Raw genomic sequence first — 15,567 nt, forward strand, 5'->3', positions numbered from 1 at the left:
TTCAATATCCATATGTGGCTAGTAGTTACCATACTGAGCAGTGCAAATTAGAACAATTCCATCATTGCAGAAAATTATTTTGGAGGGCACCTGGGTGGCTCAGTGGTTGAGTGTCTGCCTTTGGCTCAGATCATGATCCCAGGGTCCTGGGATGGAATTCCGCATCAGGCTCCCTGCAGGGAGTCTGCTTCTCCCTCTGCCTATGTCTCTGCTTCTCTGTGTGTCTCTGCCTGTGTCTCTGCCTCTCTCTCTCTCTCTCTATCATGAATAAATAAAATCTTAAAAAAAAAGAAAAAAGAAACAGAACAGATGGGACAAACAAAACAAACAGCAAGATGATAGATTGAAGACCAATCTTGGGCAGCCCCGGTGGTGCAGCGGTTTAGCGCCACCTCCAGCCCAGGACGTGATCCTGGAGACCCGGAATGAGTCCCACATCGGGCTCCCTGCATGCTGCCTGCTTCTCCCTCTGCCTGTGTCTCTGTCTCTCTCTCTAGCTGTGTCTCTATGAATAAATAAAATTTTTAAAAAAGAAAACCAATCTTATCAATAATTATAAAAAATGTAAGTAGTCTAAATATCCCAATTATATGTAGAGACGGTTAGGTTGGATAAAAAGTAAGACCTAAGCATATTCTATATATAAAGACATAAAAGGAAAAAAATGGAAAAGCTATGCCAGGCAAACACTAACAAAAAAAGCTGAAATGGCTTAACATCAGACTAAATAAATATTGGAGCAATGGATATTACCAGGAATAAAGAAAAGCCATTTCATAGTGATAAAGTTGCCAATTCAGCAAAAGGACACCCTAATCCTAAATTGTCAAACACCTAATAGTTTCAAAATGTAGGAAGCAAAATCTAATAGAAATGAGAAATAGATAAATCTACAAATACAGTTTAAATCCAAATATTAATGTATTGATATTAAATATAATTAGACTAAATGTTCTAGATAAAAGACAAAGGCTGCCAAATTGGATAAAAAGGAAAACAAAACAGAATCTGACTATATTCTATACCAGAAATATACTTAAAACTTAAGGAAACAGGCTGAAAGTAGATGAATAGAAAGGAATACATCATGCACCCCATTCAAAAGGAAGCAGGTGCAGCTATATTAATGTCAGTCAAAATTTAAGACAAAAGAATAAGAAAACAATCTAATAATGAAGAATATTCAATTAACTAGGAGTTATGACAATTAAAAAATTTAGATTACACTTACAACAGCATCAGAATATATAAAAAATAGAAAAAAATTATCAGAAGGGTAAATCCACAAATATAGTAGAAGATTATAATAGCAACTTGTTGGTAATTTGTAATATAAGTAGAAAAATCACTATAGAAAATTTTTATAAACAGTTTATAAATTTGTTTAAAAATCTGTACTAATATATCTAAAACTTACATCCAAAAAATGCAAAATATGGGCAGACTGGGTGGCTCAGCAGTTTAGTGCCACCTTCAGCCCAGGGCCTGATCCTGGAGACCCAGGATTGAGTCCCACATCAGGCTCCCTGCATGGAGCCTGCTTCTCTCTCTGCCTGTGTCTCTGCCTCTCTCTCTCTCTCTCTCTCTCTCTCTCTGTGTCTTTCATGAATAAATAAAATCTTAAAAAAAAAAACAAAAAAAACAAAAAATGCAAAGAATATATTCTTTCATTTATATATACAATCATTATAAATAAAGACTTGTATATTAGGCAGATTTCAACAAATTTTGAAAAGTTGATACTGAACAGGAAGTATTCTTCAACTACAGTGAATTTAAGCTATTAATCAATAATAAAAAGACAACCAGAAAATTCTCATGTTTGGAAATTAAGAAATGTGAATTTATTCAACAAATATTTAATGCATGCTTATTATGAGACAGGCAGTGTTCTAGGTACTTGGGATTGTATCAGAGAAGATAATAAATAGAAGTTTGACATATCAGGTATTGGAGAGAATATAGGGTAATGAGAACTTTTGCCATGCTGATGGAGTATGAATTATTACAACACTTTTGAAAGCAATTTGATGTGTTCTAGTAGAGCTGAAGATAAACATACCCTATGACCAGCAAATCCACCCATATGTATAAACTTTTGGAAAATTCTACTTTAGAAAGGCTTGTTATGCATATCGAGAGATATGTACTAGAATATTCATAGCAGTATTGCTAGTAATAACCTAAATTTGAAAACAACTGAACTGTCCATCAACAGTAGAATGCAACTGTAAAACAGATATTTATGCATTGCGGTATATTCATATAATGGAATAGAGAAGAACTATGAAAATGATGAAGTACGGGTACCTCAAGAACATTGATAACTTTTACAAATTTAATGGTTTGAAAAAAGAAGCAGGACATAAAACACTAAAAAATAGTGTGATTCTATTCATATAAAGTTCAAGAGAATAACGTCATTATGATTCCATATACATGTTTGAAAATAGGCAAAGTCACCCTATATTGTTTAGAGATGTGTAAATATGTGATAAACTATATAGGAAAGTGAAAATTATTATCATGGCAATCAAGATAGGGAGTTCCCATAGGAGGGAGAGAGCGTGGCAATGGAGGACTTTGGGGAGGGAAGATAACTGTCATATCTGTTTCCTAGATAATGATTATACATCTATTGCTGTTGTTCATTAAATTGTACATGTATGGCTTATTTACCTGTATATAGTTTGTTATATTTCACAACTGATGAAGGCCCAAAAATAAAGGTAAAAAGGCATAATGTCAAGAAAGACATTAACATAGAGGACAGTGTAAATAAAGGTATGGTGGCATAAAAGTGTGCTGGGTGGATGGGAACTACAAACACACTTGTGCCTCTAGAAGGTTAACAGTGGAGTAGAAAGTGCTGGGAAAAAATGAGGTTGGAAGCTATGGAAGCCTTTTGTACATTTAAGCTGGGCTGTGAGAAGGCTCAAATCTGAATTTTAGGTAGATTCCTCTAAATGCTGCAGGGGAGAAGGATACCCAGGGAAGAGAAAGAAGGGAAGGGGCAGAGGAAAGGCTGAGAGAAAGGAGCTATTAGAATCTTCTGGGCAGGAGATACCAAGGGCCTGAAGTATGGTGTCACTTACAGAAATGCAGAGGAGGAAATGGATTAGAGAAGTATATGTGTACATTCTGGTAATCTTCCTATTTTGAAAAACACAGTCACTCCAGGGCTCTTTCAACTTTGGGTTTGTGGTTAAAATGTGGGTAGTATGGTGCCAAGATATCACAGAGCTAGTCTCAAGCATATATAAATCTATTTCTTTCCAAGCTAAACTCAGACAAGTAATACTCTCCCAGTTTTCAAGTCCTCCAGGCAACTGAGGATCCTTCATCTCAAATATCCATCACTCTCAAGAAGCCCTTTAGGTAGTATAGACATTTTAACAATGTTTGTTCTTCCAATCCACAAGCATAGAATGTTTTTTCCATTTCTTTGTGTCATCTTCAATTTCTTCCATCAGTGTTTTATAGTTTTCAGAGTATAGATCTTTCACCTATTTGGTTAGGTTTATTCCTAGGCATCTTATGGCTTTTTAGTGCAATTGTAAATGGCATCAATTCCTTGATTTCTCTTTCTGCTGCTTCATTACTGGTGTATAGAAATGCAACCAATTTCTGTACATTGATTTACACCTGCGACTTTATTGAATTTGTGTATAAGTTCTAGCAATTTTTTGGTGGACTCTTTGGGGTTTTCTACATAAAGTATCATGTTGTCTGCCAATAGTAGAAGTCTGACTTCTTCCTTGCTGGTTCGAATACCTTTTACTTCTTTTTGTTGTCTGATTGCTGGGGCGAGGACTTCCAGTGTTATGTTAAATGATAATAATGCCAATGGACATTCCTGTCTTGTTCCTGACCATAGAGGAAAAGCTCTCAGTTTTTCTCCATTGAGGGTATTAGCTGTGGGTCTTTCATATATGGCCTTTATGATTTTGAGGTATGTTCCCTCTATCCCAACTTTGTTGAGGGTTTTTATCAAGAATGGATACTGTACTTTGTCATATGCTTTTTCTGCATCTATTGATCATATGGTTCTTATCCTTTTATTAATGTGGCATGTCACATTGATTTGCAAACATTGAACCACCCTTGCAGCCCAGGAATAAATTCCACTTGATTGTGGTGAATAATTTTTTTAATGTACTGCTGGAGTTGATTTGCTAGAATCTTGCTGAGAATTTTTGCATCAATATTCACTAGGGATACTGGCCAGTAATTCCCCTTTTAATGGGATCTTTGTCTTGTTTTATAATCGAGATAATGCTAGCCTCATAGAATCTGCACATTTAATGCAATCCCTCTTCAAATACCACCAGAATTTTTCACAGAACTAGAACAAACTATCCTAAAATCTGTATGAAACCACAAAAGACCCAAAATAGCAATCTTGAAAAAGAAAAGCAGAGCTGGAGGCATCATAATTCCAGACTTCCAGGTATATTACACAGCTGTCGTCATCAAGACAGTATGGTGCTGGCACAAAAACAGACACATAGATCAATGGAACAGAATAGAAAACTCAGAAATGGGCACTCAACACTATGGCCAACTAATCTTCAACAAAGCAGAAAAGAAGATTCAATGAAAAAAGACAGTCTCTTTTAACAAATAGTGTTGGAAAAACTAGACAGCAACATGCAGAAGAATGAAGCTGGATCACTTTCTTACACCACACACAAAAATAAGTTCAAAATAGATGAAAGACCTAAATGTGAGCAGGGATCCATCAAAATCCTAGAGGAGAACACAGGCAGCAATCTCTTTGATCTTGGCTGTAGCAACTTCTTACTAGACAGGAACATTATCAACAACAGCCAAATTATGGAACTAGCCCAAATGTCCATCAACTGATGAAAGGATAAAGATGATGTAGTCTATATATACAATGGAATATTACTTAGCCACCAAAATAATGTAATCTTGTCATTTGCAATGACGTGGATGGAGCTAGAGTATATCATGCTAAAAAATACGTCAAAGAAAGACAAATGCCATATGACTTCACTCATATATGGAATTTAAGAAACAAAACAAGATGAACATAGGGGAAGGGCAAAAAGAGGGAGGCAAACCATAAGAGACTCTTAAGTGTAGAGAACAAACTGTAGAGAATGGAGGGATGGGCTAAATGGGCGATGGGGATTAGGGAGGACACTTGTTATGAGCATGGGGTGTTACATATGTGACGAATCACTAAATTCTATGCCTAAAACCAACAATACCCTATGTGTTAACTAACTAGAAGTAAAAACTTGAAAAATGAAATAAACAAAAAAGAAGCCCTTTAAAAAGACTTAAATGTATCATCCTGCCCTTTGCCCTCACAGGGGATCAGGGAATGATGCTGCTGTCTATCCTCTGTGCTAGGTTGTTTCAGAGATAAAAATCTACTGAGAGGGCAGCCTGGGTGGCTCAGCGGCTTAGCGCCTGCCTTCAGCCCAGGGCACGATCCTGGAGACCCGGGATCAAGTCCCACATCGGGCTCCCTGCATGGAACTTGCTTCTCCCTCTGCCTATGTCTCTACCTCTCTGTCTCTCTGTTTCTCATGAGTCAATAAATAAAATCTTTTTTTTTTTTAAATCTACTGAGAAGTTCTTTCTAGCCTATCTTCCTCTCTCACATCTCTGTTGATTACTTCCTTTCTTCCATTAGACCTTAGATTCAGATAATACTCCAGCATCACCTCCATGCTTCATCTCCAAAGAACCTTTCTCCATAATCACTCTTTCCAATGACAAGAATTTCCCCCCAAACACTAATGAAAGTCCGTAAGTGTGAAGCAGAGGGGACTTATGTCTCACAGACCTCATTACAATTAAACACCCGGAATTTCAATGTTCTAACCATGTGAAATTGTGGGCAGTTTATTATCAATCACACCTGGAGGTGCCTTGGATGGTTCTCATTATTCTGCAGAACTGCAAAAGCCGGTATTGCCATTGGTAAGAGGGAATTAATTTTTAATAACACAAGAAGCAACTGGAAGCAGGTGTGTGATATAGTGATGGATAAGCTGGGATGATGGGAGAATGGATATGTGACTCAGGATCACACTTGAGGGGAAATGAGTCCTGGTTTGGTATATTCATTCTGGTACTCACCAGTGAAGTCACATAAAATTGCCCTCTGCTTCTTAGAGACCCAGACAATACTGTTGAGAATAGAAAGGCCTTACTGAAATTGTTCTACTAAGGTTGTTTAGGGACTAACTTTGACCTCTGGAATATTGTTTTTCTGATCCATGGTTGATTTTTTTTTAAGATTTTATTTTTTCATTTTGATATGTAGAGAAAGAGAGTCTGAATGGTGGTAGGTGGGGGTAGTAGAGGGAGAAGCAGGCTTCCAACCAAGCAGAGAACCCAACTTGGGGCTTGAGTTGGAACTCCAGGGACTCCAGGATCATGACCTGAGCGGAAGGCAGATGCTTAACTGACTGAGCCACCCAGATGCCCTTGATGTTTGGTTTTAATTTGGTTTTGCTATTCTAGAAAGTTTTATCCTTAGATCTCCTTTGTTATGTATTTGGTCAATCTGGAGAATTTTCATTTTTGTTTGGTTTGGTTTTAGAACAGAAGTAGAGAAGGCACAAGCAAGGGGCAGAAAGCAAGGGTCAATTTTATTGCAGTAAAAAGTACCCTGAACTAACATTACCCTAAATTACTAGCCTACTAGTTCAGGAACTCAAAGGGAAGAGAAACACTAGCTTGTAAAGCACAGTAACCTTCCTATTCATAATACCCTTGTCAGTTAGCTACCAATCTTATAACCAGTAGTAGGGCATTTTTTTTAACCCGTCTTTGGTAGATTAAGAATATAAATCAGGAGTTCTCCCTAACATATAGGATGGGGATACATTCTCAAACAACACTGATGGGGGGTGGGGAGAAAGCATGCAGTTCTCTGACTTTGAGTTCTGACTGAAACTTGGCTCCACTATCTTTGTGACTTTGATGGGGAGGGTGGTAGTATATACCAACAGGGGTTCCAGTGGGTAGGCAGGTGATAACTCTCATTTCAAAGCCATAAGCACTTTCCTGTTTTACAAGTAGATACTTCTGTGTGTCTTACAGTAAGTATTCCTTTTTTTTTTTTTTTAAAGGCCACTAGTAGGGTCATTTAATTGTGTGAACATAAGCTTTAAATCACTAACGTAGATGGGTGAAACCAAAGAAGCTACGCTGCTCTCTAAGATAAGACAGAGTTGGAGCTCTGCAGCTACATGTCCTTAAGGGAGATGTTTCTTTTTCCTAGATATGGATTCAGGCTTCATTCATTCATCTATTCAGCAAATATTTATTGAGCACCTATCATGTGCCAGGCACTATTCTAGGCTCTGGAGATATCAGAGTGAATAAAATCCAACATCTGCCCTAATGGATCTTATGCCCTATTTGAAAGTGAAAGACAACAAATAAATAAACAAGTAAAATATAGTGTAACAGATATTGACTGTTCTTCTCCCTGTGGAGAAGAGTAAAGCAAAGAAAAGGGACTGGAGAGTTCTGGAGTAAAGGGGGATCCTTGTGCCTTCAAGAAAAAAAAGCAGGTGATGACTAGGTGGCTCAGTGGTTGAGTGTCTGCCTTTGGCTCAGGGCGTGGTCCTAGAGCCCCAGATGGGACGGACTCCTGCATCTGGCTCCCTGTGTGGAGCCTGCTTCTCCCTCTGCCTATGTCTTTGTCTCTCTCTCTGTCTCTCATAAATAAACAAAATCTTTTAAAAAAAGAAAAAAGAAAACAAAGCAGGCACTGTGCCTATAAATTGTGAACTTATGGATGACCATAGAAGATGGAACTGTTTTCACATAAGACTTTTATTTATTTATTTATTTATTTATTTATTTTTTTTTAAGACTTTTATTTAAAACAGGGGCTTCAGGGTCTGTGTGAAAAAGTTGGGAGAAAGACCCTTCTCCTCACTTCTGCTTAGATCCAGCACTGCTGCAGTACTTTGAAGATGTGGATCACCTTCTGGAAACCCAGTCTGGGAAACCATCATGAATACTAGTGTGGTCCCCATTTGTATGTATTGAATAGAAGCCCAGGGCACCTTCACAGTGGCTGCTAAACTGTAGCTGGCAGTGCCTTGGTCATAGCAAAAGAGATGTGGTAAAAACTATTCTTGATAGTATTGTTAGGGTGTCTAAGAGATTTGGAGAGAGCATAACTATATGTGTTAGTAAGAATGAGACCCACAAAATTTTGTATGAATTGTCTACAATAGAATACCTTAGACTCCCTCAACATATGACAGGAGAGAAGAGGCCTGGAAATTTGCATATGTCAGGATATAGGAACACTGAATTTCTAGAAATTCATTTAAATGGAAGGGCATATTTCACTCAGCATATGAAATAAGTCAATTGGAGAAGGACAAACATATGATCTCATTCATTTGTGGAATATAAAAAATAGTGAAAGGGAATAAAGGGGAAAGGAGAAAAAATGAGTGGGAATTATCAGAAAGGGAGACAGAACATGAGAGACTCCTAACTCTGGGAAACAAGCTAGGGTGGTGGAAGGAGAGGTGGGCGGGGGGTGGGGGTGACTGGGTGACGAGCACTGAGGGGGGCACTTGACGGGATGAGCACTGGGTGTTATTCTATATGTTGGCAAATTGAACACCAATAAAAAATAAATTTATACAAAATAAAATAAAATAAATGGAATGGCAGACATACCAGAGTCTGTGCCCTGTCCAGATACTTGGGATATAATTTCCTCCAAATTGGACTGATACTCTCTGGGAGAGGCAATTTGTCAAGCAAAATTGTCCCATGGAACCAAAAATTGTGAGTGGCCTTCAGTGGTAAAGCATTATCAGTGCCTGATGACGGTTGGGACTTGGGGCCAAACCAGTCCCTGAGCTGATGGCAACTTTCTGGGCGGGAGGGGCGGGGGCACAAAAATATATAGAAAAGATGGAAGGTACATGAGGCCCTGTTACAGGCATCAGAGTTGGCTCCCGAGCTCCAAATGCCAGTCTGCGGCCAACTACCCAGCAACACTTGGACTGGAACTAGCCCTGTCAGAGTAGCACATGGGATAAATGATTGAATGTACACTGAGGAAAAAAAGCCTCTGCAAGTGCTGACACAAGTCATGCAGAAAGGGGAGATAGGGTGAACACCAGCACGACAGGTTTAATTGGAATGACAGGTGATTTTCAGTGGAAATTCAGACTGTGTAAGAAGGAATTCTCGCTTTGAGTAAAGTTAATATGGAAGAGAAAGAAATGTGGGGGGAATGGCCTTTTTAAGACTCCTAAAAATGATTTGAGGGCACAGACAAAGCAACTGAAAGTCTTGCTCGGGCTCAAGTGTGTGTGTGTATGTGTGTGTGTGTGACTTCATGGCCATGTCTATGACAATAGTACTCTGGAGACTGTGGACAGTTGGACACCGTCTCCAGCTAGAGGCTCATAATGGTTCAGGGTCCTTGCAAACTACCATGTCCACTTCTCTGTACAAGGGTAGAGGAAATGAGCAAACAGGTTGTCTGTAATACCAGGCAAAGCACCCTCTCATGATGAGAATATTTAGTCTATGAGACAGACCGAACCTACAACAATGAGTATTCTCAGTCTCTCTTGAACCTCTAGAAAAAGACCCCTGCCCATGACAGTTGGTGCTTTCGCTACCAGTGCAGAACGGAGGGCAAAATCAAAGATGCTGAAACAAGGACAAAAGTTCCTTCTCAAAAAAGAAAAAGAATACATCCAAGAGGTGAAGCAAGCAGGCGAGTGAGAAAGCAAGGGCCAGGCTTGAGAGAAAGTATGGGAGTGTCTGCAGTGAAAGGAGAGAGAATGGCAGCTACAGCTCTGTCAGGATGTGTGAGATGAGGAGAGGAGGAGGGAAGAAAAGTTTAAGATGTTTTGCTCTGTGCTGAGAATGTGAATTCCTTTAGAGTTTTCCCAGAGATTATAATAAAAATAAAGTGCTTTTAAATTCTTTTGGGCTGTTGGATGTGTTTCTTTGAATGTGACATCATGATGAGATGGGCTTCAAGGTAACTCCATGCCATAAAAGTTACATCTGGACAGAACTGTCTGGGATGGTTGGACGTAAGGTGTAGCAGTCAGCTCCACCTTGGTTTTGATCATCACTCTCCATCTGGGTCAAGGCAGCATCTTCATCCTGGCTGTTGGATTTATAGTGCAAAAAGTACACTAGCTATATAAAAGACAGACTGGAGAGAAACTGGACGCCAGAGAGGAAAAGAGCAGAAACTTCTAAGAGTCACCATTCTAGTGAGAATGTGATGGTTAGAACTAGGTGTGCCTGACAAATCTGTATCTGTACACTATGGAGTCTCTTCCCCACATTGGCTCATGAGACTGGAATGAAGGAATAGACCAGCTGGAGCAGTTCCCTGAAGATAAGAGAAAAGCAAGGAGCACTCGGGATTGTTTTTTTCTTGCTAGATGGCATACATGCTATGTGCAAATACGCTAATGACATGGCCAGAGTAGCCATTCAGCCCCCTTTTGCTTGGGAATGGATCCATTCAATAAATCCTAGGGCACTGGTGTCCAGAGATCCCGGCCCTGAAACCTGGCCAGCTGACAGAGGCTTCTTTGCTCCCTGTATCTGTCCCCTTTATTTTTCAGAGGCTAGACCCTCCTATTTTCCCTAGTCCCATTTCCACACAGAATTCCTAAAATGATCTGGTTCTGAACCTGATGCACCAATAGTCTCCTCCTCACATTTTCAAGTCCTGCTACTAGTCTACTCCCCCAGGTCCCACCTACCCTCGGCTCTCACACGTCTGACCTGGAACTTGACCGGTTCAGCCACACCACTTGATCTCTGCACCTGTATCCCATGTTCTTTCGTGCTTCTCCAAGATTTTCCTTCCCTCTAAGCTCAGACCCCCTGTACTCTCAGCAGACTTCCTCCCAGCACCCCTGGGCAGCATAATGTAATCTTATGCTGAAAGCCTTGACATACATGGTATCCTCAACAATAGTGGCAAAAAGCCCTGTATGATGACATAACCCAGCTCCTACTGTACGGGGACCATGTTTCATGTAAGAGTAAGACTACGATGGGAAGCCCTATATTAGGGACAGGGTCATTTTTATGGATAAAGGCAGGGACCCACTTGAAGGGTGAGATAACTGGCAAGATGAAATCAACCATTTGAAATACTGGTCAAGAATGTGAAGTAACAGATCCAGGCAAAAAGCCCAAAGTCCTGTCTTCTCTGGCTATAGCAGAACTCTCCAGGGAAGGATGAACCACGGGGTCAAACCCATATGCCCTGAGAAGATGCTTTCTATAGTATGAGGAGGAAATTACACCGTGTAAGCTCAGCTGTGTGTGTGTGTCTTGTCTCCATTTCTAGTTTTCCTATACTTTTCTTGTAAAGACTTTTTGTAAATACCAGCCCACTTCAGCTGTGCTTAGGAAAACCAAGGAAAAGCATTTCTGTCTTCTCCTGAGCTTTAGGAATAACCCATGGGGAACAGAGCGCCACAAGTTTGTGGAGTAAAGAAAGGAATGAGCAAGCAAATAGGATTGAATCATTCGTTTTAGAAAATATCATACTGCAGGGTTTTTAATTTGTTCACATATTTGTTCTGGGAAATCAAATTTCTAATGGCTGCAAATAATACTTTATAATTTCAGCCATCCCTTAGGTTAAACTTTCTGCTATTTAGGTTACCTCCCCACTAATTTCTATTTTAATAATAGTAGAATAGACATAAACCAAACAGTTCTTTAGTGCTATAGTGCTACAGAAGTTTCTCTGGGCCAGCCCCACTCTTCCTTACTGGAGGACACAACCGGGGAAATCCCAAGGTAACAAGTCGGCTATTGTTGAACTACTAGGGTACAAAACATCTCACGCAGATCTAGCTCTTCCCCATCTTGAAGTGGTCCAGTTTGTTTCTCCTCTTTAGATTTATTTCCTCGTACGAAATTCATTTTTAGCTCCTGACCGCCTGGCTTCTCCCAATTTGCTAGGGTCATTACTAGTGAGTGTGCTGCTGCCCAGGTGCTTCTGCTTCTCAACCTCAAGTCAGATCTGTGAACGTATTAAATTCAGAGTTTCTTCCTCCTCCCCTTTCCCACTCCGCTCCTCAAAGAGGGAAAGTCGTCACTTTTGTGAGGCACTTGAGGATGTCTGTGCAAGGACACTGGGCCCTGGGGGTGGGGGGAGGGGGACTGCCCTCACACACACTGTCCCCATCCATCCCTTTCACCCGTGAGCTGATGCGGTGTCAGGGTTAGAGATAATATTGTAGATTATTCAATCCAATCCCCTAACAGATGAGGAAAGTTATTCATCCAAGGTCTCCGCACTTGGTCTTACGGCCAAAAGGCCGAGAGAAGCGATACCCAAGGTCTCTGAATTCCAAGGCAGGAACAAAATCGGATTCAGGTCCCCTGAAATCGGCTGTGTGGGCTGCAGAGCTCTGGAGGAGGGAACAGGGGCGCCCCGCGGTTCTGGCCGAGGGTTCATTCAACCAACACAGAGAGCGTTTTACTTACTACGCGCCAGGCACTATCTTAGGTGCCGGGGACTCCGGGGTTGAGGGCGGGGAGCCGAGGATGCCCGCACCTTGGGGAGCTTCCGTCCTCGGGCCTTAAGCGCGGGCCTCCGCGGGCCGGAATCCTCCCCGCGCCCCGGGCCGCCCCGGCTGGCTCAGCTGGGAGGGAGTCGCGCGCTTCCTCCGCTTCCGCGCGGCCTGCGGCGGGGGGGGGGCGCTGCAGAGGCCGGAGCCAGAGGCGAGGCCTCCGGGGCGCCCGCCCCGCGCTCTGCACCCCGAGGCCGGGCGGGGCCGGCTCCCGGGCGCCTCCGGGTCCTTCGCTTCGTGCGCGCGGCCGGGGGCAGAGCGGCGAGGCCCGGCGCTGGCGCCATCCTCTGACCGAAGGGAGGCCTGGGGGCGGGGGGGCTCCCAAGGCAGCGGGCGCCGAGGCAGGACGACGTCTCGTGACCCGGACGGAGGTCCCTGCCGCAGGCCGCCGGCCGCGCTCCCCCCCGGGAGGCCCCCGCAGCACCCCCGCCCCACTGCAGCTCCGCCGCCGCGCTCCCCGCTCGTCGCCACTTCCCGGTTGCCATGGAGACGCACGTCATTTACGTGCCGTGCGTCGCCTTGGAAACAGGGGCGCATCCGCGGCGCGGCTGGGAGGCCCGCCCCTGCCACTCCAGGCACGCTCGCGGGCGCCGCCGGTTCCCGGCCCGGGTAGTCCCGAGCGGTCCCCGCCGCCGGCCTCCGCGAGCGCCTCGGGGACCCCGAGAGCCCGCGGGCACTCGCCGCTCGTGGCGCCCGGAGGGCGGCGCTGACCCGGGCGCAGTCCGGGAGGCCAGGCGGGGGCGGGCGCTCGGGCCGCGGGGCGAGGCGGAGGGTCCGCGTGCCGCCGGCTCCTCCCGGCCTCCTCCGACCGTGCCGGCGCCCTCGCTCGGCTCGGGACTCGCCTCTCCCGTCGGCTCCCCGCCCCCCTCGGGAGCCTCCTCTTCCCTCGGCCCCTCCCCGCCACCCCCCCGGGGGCCTCTCCCCCTGCCCCGTCCCTCCCTCCCTCCCTCCCCCACCCCCGACCCCGACCCCGACCCCGGGGGCCGGGCTGGACCGGACCCAGACGCCGCCGCCCGCTTCTGCCATTCAATGGAGGACGGTCCGCTGGAGATCATGACCAAGGACGGCGGCGACATGCCGGCACCTCTGGAGGTGTCCACCGTGCCGGCCGTGGGGGACGTGATCTCCGCGGAGTACAACGGCGGCATGAAGGAACTGATGGAGCACCTGAAGGCCCAGCTGCAGGCCCTGTTCGAGGACGTGAGGGCCATGCGGGGGGCCCTGGACGAGCAGGCCTCGCACATCCAGGTGCTCTCGGACGACGTGTGCGCCAACCAGCGGGCCATCGTCTCCATGTGCCAGATCATGACCACGGCGCCCCGCCAGGGCGGCCTGGGCGTGGTCGGCGGCAAGGGGAGCTTCCCGGGCGCCCCGCGAGAGCCGGAGACCCCTTCGCCTGCGATCGGGGACAGCGGTTTGCTGGGTCGCGATCCCGAGGACCAGGACGACGATGAAGAAGACGAGAAGGAGACGCCCGGCTCCGCCACACCCACTAGTCACTGTGAGCGCCCCGAGAGCCCCTGTGCCGGTCTCCTTGGGGGGGACGGGCCACTTGTGGAGCCCCTCGACCCGCCCGACATTACCCTGCTGCAGCTGGAGGGCGAGGCCTCTCTGTGAGGGGACTCCGAGGGGCGCCACTTTCCCGGGCTGGCTTTGGGTTTCCGAGTGCATGACGCGAGGGGACTGGACGGCGCGGTGCAGCATGCTTCCCTCCGACCGCTGCTCTCGTGGGTCGGGCAGAGAGACTGCCTCGAGGAAGGATGCGTAGGGTGAAGGACCCTGGGAGCTCAAGGATTCTTTCTGCCTAACCAGGGGAGACCTAGCGAACGGCCGAAAGGTGAGGTTCCGGGAGAGGAAGCGCCCATCTCCGGACTCCCATCCATCCCCTACCCTGCCCATTCCCCCTCCCCAGCCAACAGGAGAACCCCTGAATTGTGTAAATAAAATTCTGCTTTTTCTATTCTGAAAAAGGACTTATCTAGGACTATGGCAAATAATCTCTAACGATTTACCTAGAAACTAAGGAGTTGGGGGTATTCTGTTCTGGCAACAGAAAATTTACCCTTCTGCTGAAATCCAAGATATTCAGCGCTCTGCAGAAGCCTCTCCCCCTCACAGATCTCTGCGGCTGCTGATTGGTAAAGGAAGCTTGAGGAGGGAACTGCAGCCCTAGGAATCTGGGTGAATGGGGTTCCTCGGGCCCCCGGGCTGGGAGGAGCTGGCTATGAATGTGCATGAAGACCTAATAGCTCAACCTCTAGGATTTTTGCATGCAGAGCGGATCCTGCCTTGTCACTGACTTCATCTGGGATTGCTTTATCCACTCACTGGGGCTTAGAGAACAAAGAGCCCAGTACACAGGCAGAGACTTGGGGTGCTCAGCAGCAGCCCAGATTTAGGGGACGTTTGAGGGACTCTTGGGGGCCGCAGCCAAAAACTGTCTCTCTCCTGGCTACACCCGCTTAACTTCAGTTCCTTTTCCTGTCGATCTGTCCCTGCCCGCTGCCTCTCGGTGTTGCCTCCATGATGTCTTGTGTGTGCTATGTGTGTCGACTTGTGTAGTAGTGTGTGAGCCCTGAGGGGCAGGGCTTGTGGCTCTGGTGTTAGGTTCAGGGGGCTTCAGATCCTTCTGTGAGCCCCAGGCTATCATGGCGCTTTCCCCTGTCCTTTCCTCTTTTCCCCACAACCAGGGCATGGAGCATGTGGCTGTCCTGAGGTTCTTAACTGATGTGCCTCCCTCCCACCTCTTCAAGTAGTGACTTTGTGTGCCCTTTCTCCTCCGCTGTGTATTCCTTCTCAATGCTTTCCTTGGTGTTAACCTTAATAAAGAGGCGTCATCTCCCCTCCTTGCTGACTGGTACTAGGGGGATGTCAGGGTGGGGCTTCTGGGCCCGCTACATGCTACATGGACCGGGGCTTAGGGGGGACTGCAGGGACCATGCCTTCCCTCCTCTCTCCTTGCCTCCAGTTC

The 15,567-nt window shown here is 45.4% G+C and overlaps 1 protein-coding gene across 3 annotated transcripts; it reads left to right on the forward strand.

The window, feature by feature from the left end:
- Window positions 1-13,535: 13,535 nt before the first annotated feature.
- On the forward strand, window positions 13,536-15,443 carry CCDC184 (coiled-coil domain containing 184). 3 transcript variants are annotated; one of them, XM_038577488.1, is made up of 2 exons: window positions 13,536-14,097; window positions 14,337-15,443. In XM_038577488.1, coding segments are annotated over exons 1-2 (474 nt in total). In that variant the 5' UTR covers window positions 13,536-13,625; the 3' UTR covers window positions 14,339-15,443. The 3 variants fall into 3 exon arrangements, with proteins under 3 accessions (XP_038433416.1, XP_038433415.1, XP_038433414.1); XM_038577487.1 differs by having other exon boundaries at window positions 13,537-14,097; window positions 14,409-15,443; XM_038577486.1 differs by having other exon boundaries at window positions 13,537-15,443.
- The last annotated feature ends 124 nt before the right edge of the window (window positions 15,444-15,567 follow it).

The sequence above is a fragment of the Canis lupus genome, chromosome 27, assembly GCF_011100685.1.
Source record: "Canis lupus familiaris isolate Mischka breed German Shepherd chromosome 27, alternate assembly UU_Cfam_GSD_1.0, whole genome shotgun sequence".
Taxonomy (NCBI): domain Eukaryota; kingdom Metazoa; phylum Chordata; class Mammalia; order Carnivora; family Canidae; genus Canis; species Canis lupus.

Coding starts and splice junctions, on each gene's coding strand:
- CCDC184 (XM_038577486.1), top strand. CDS start 13,626: ATGGAGGACGGTCCGCTGGAGATCATGACCAAGGACGGCGGCGACATG.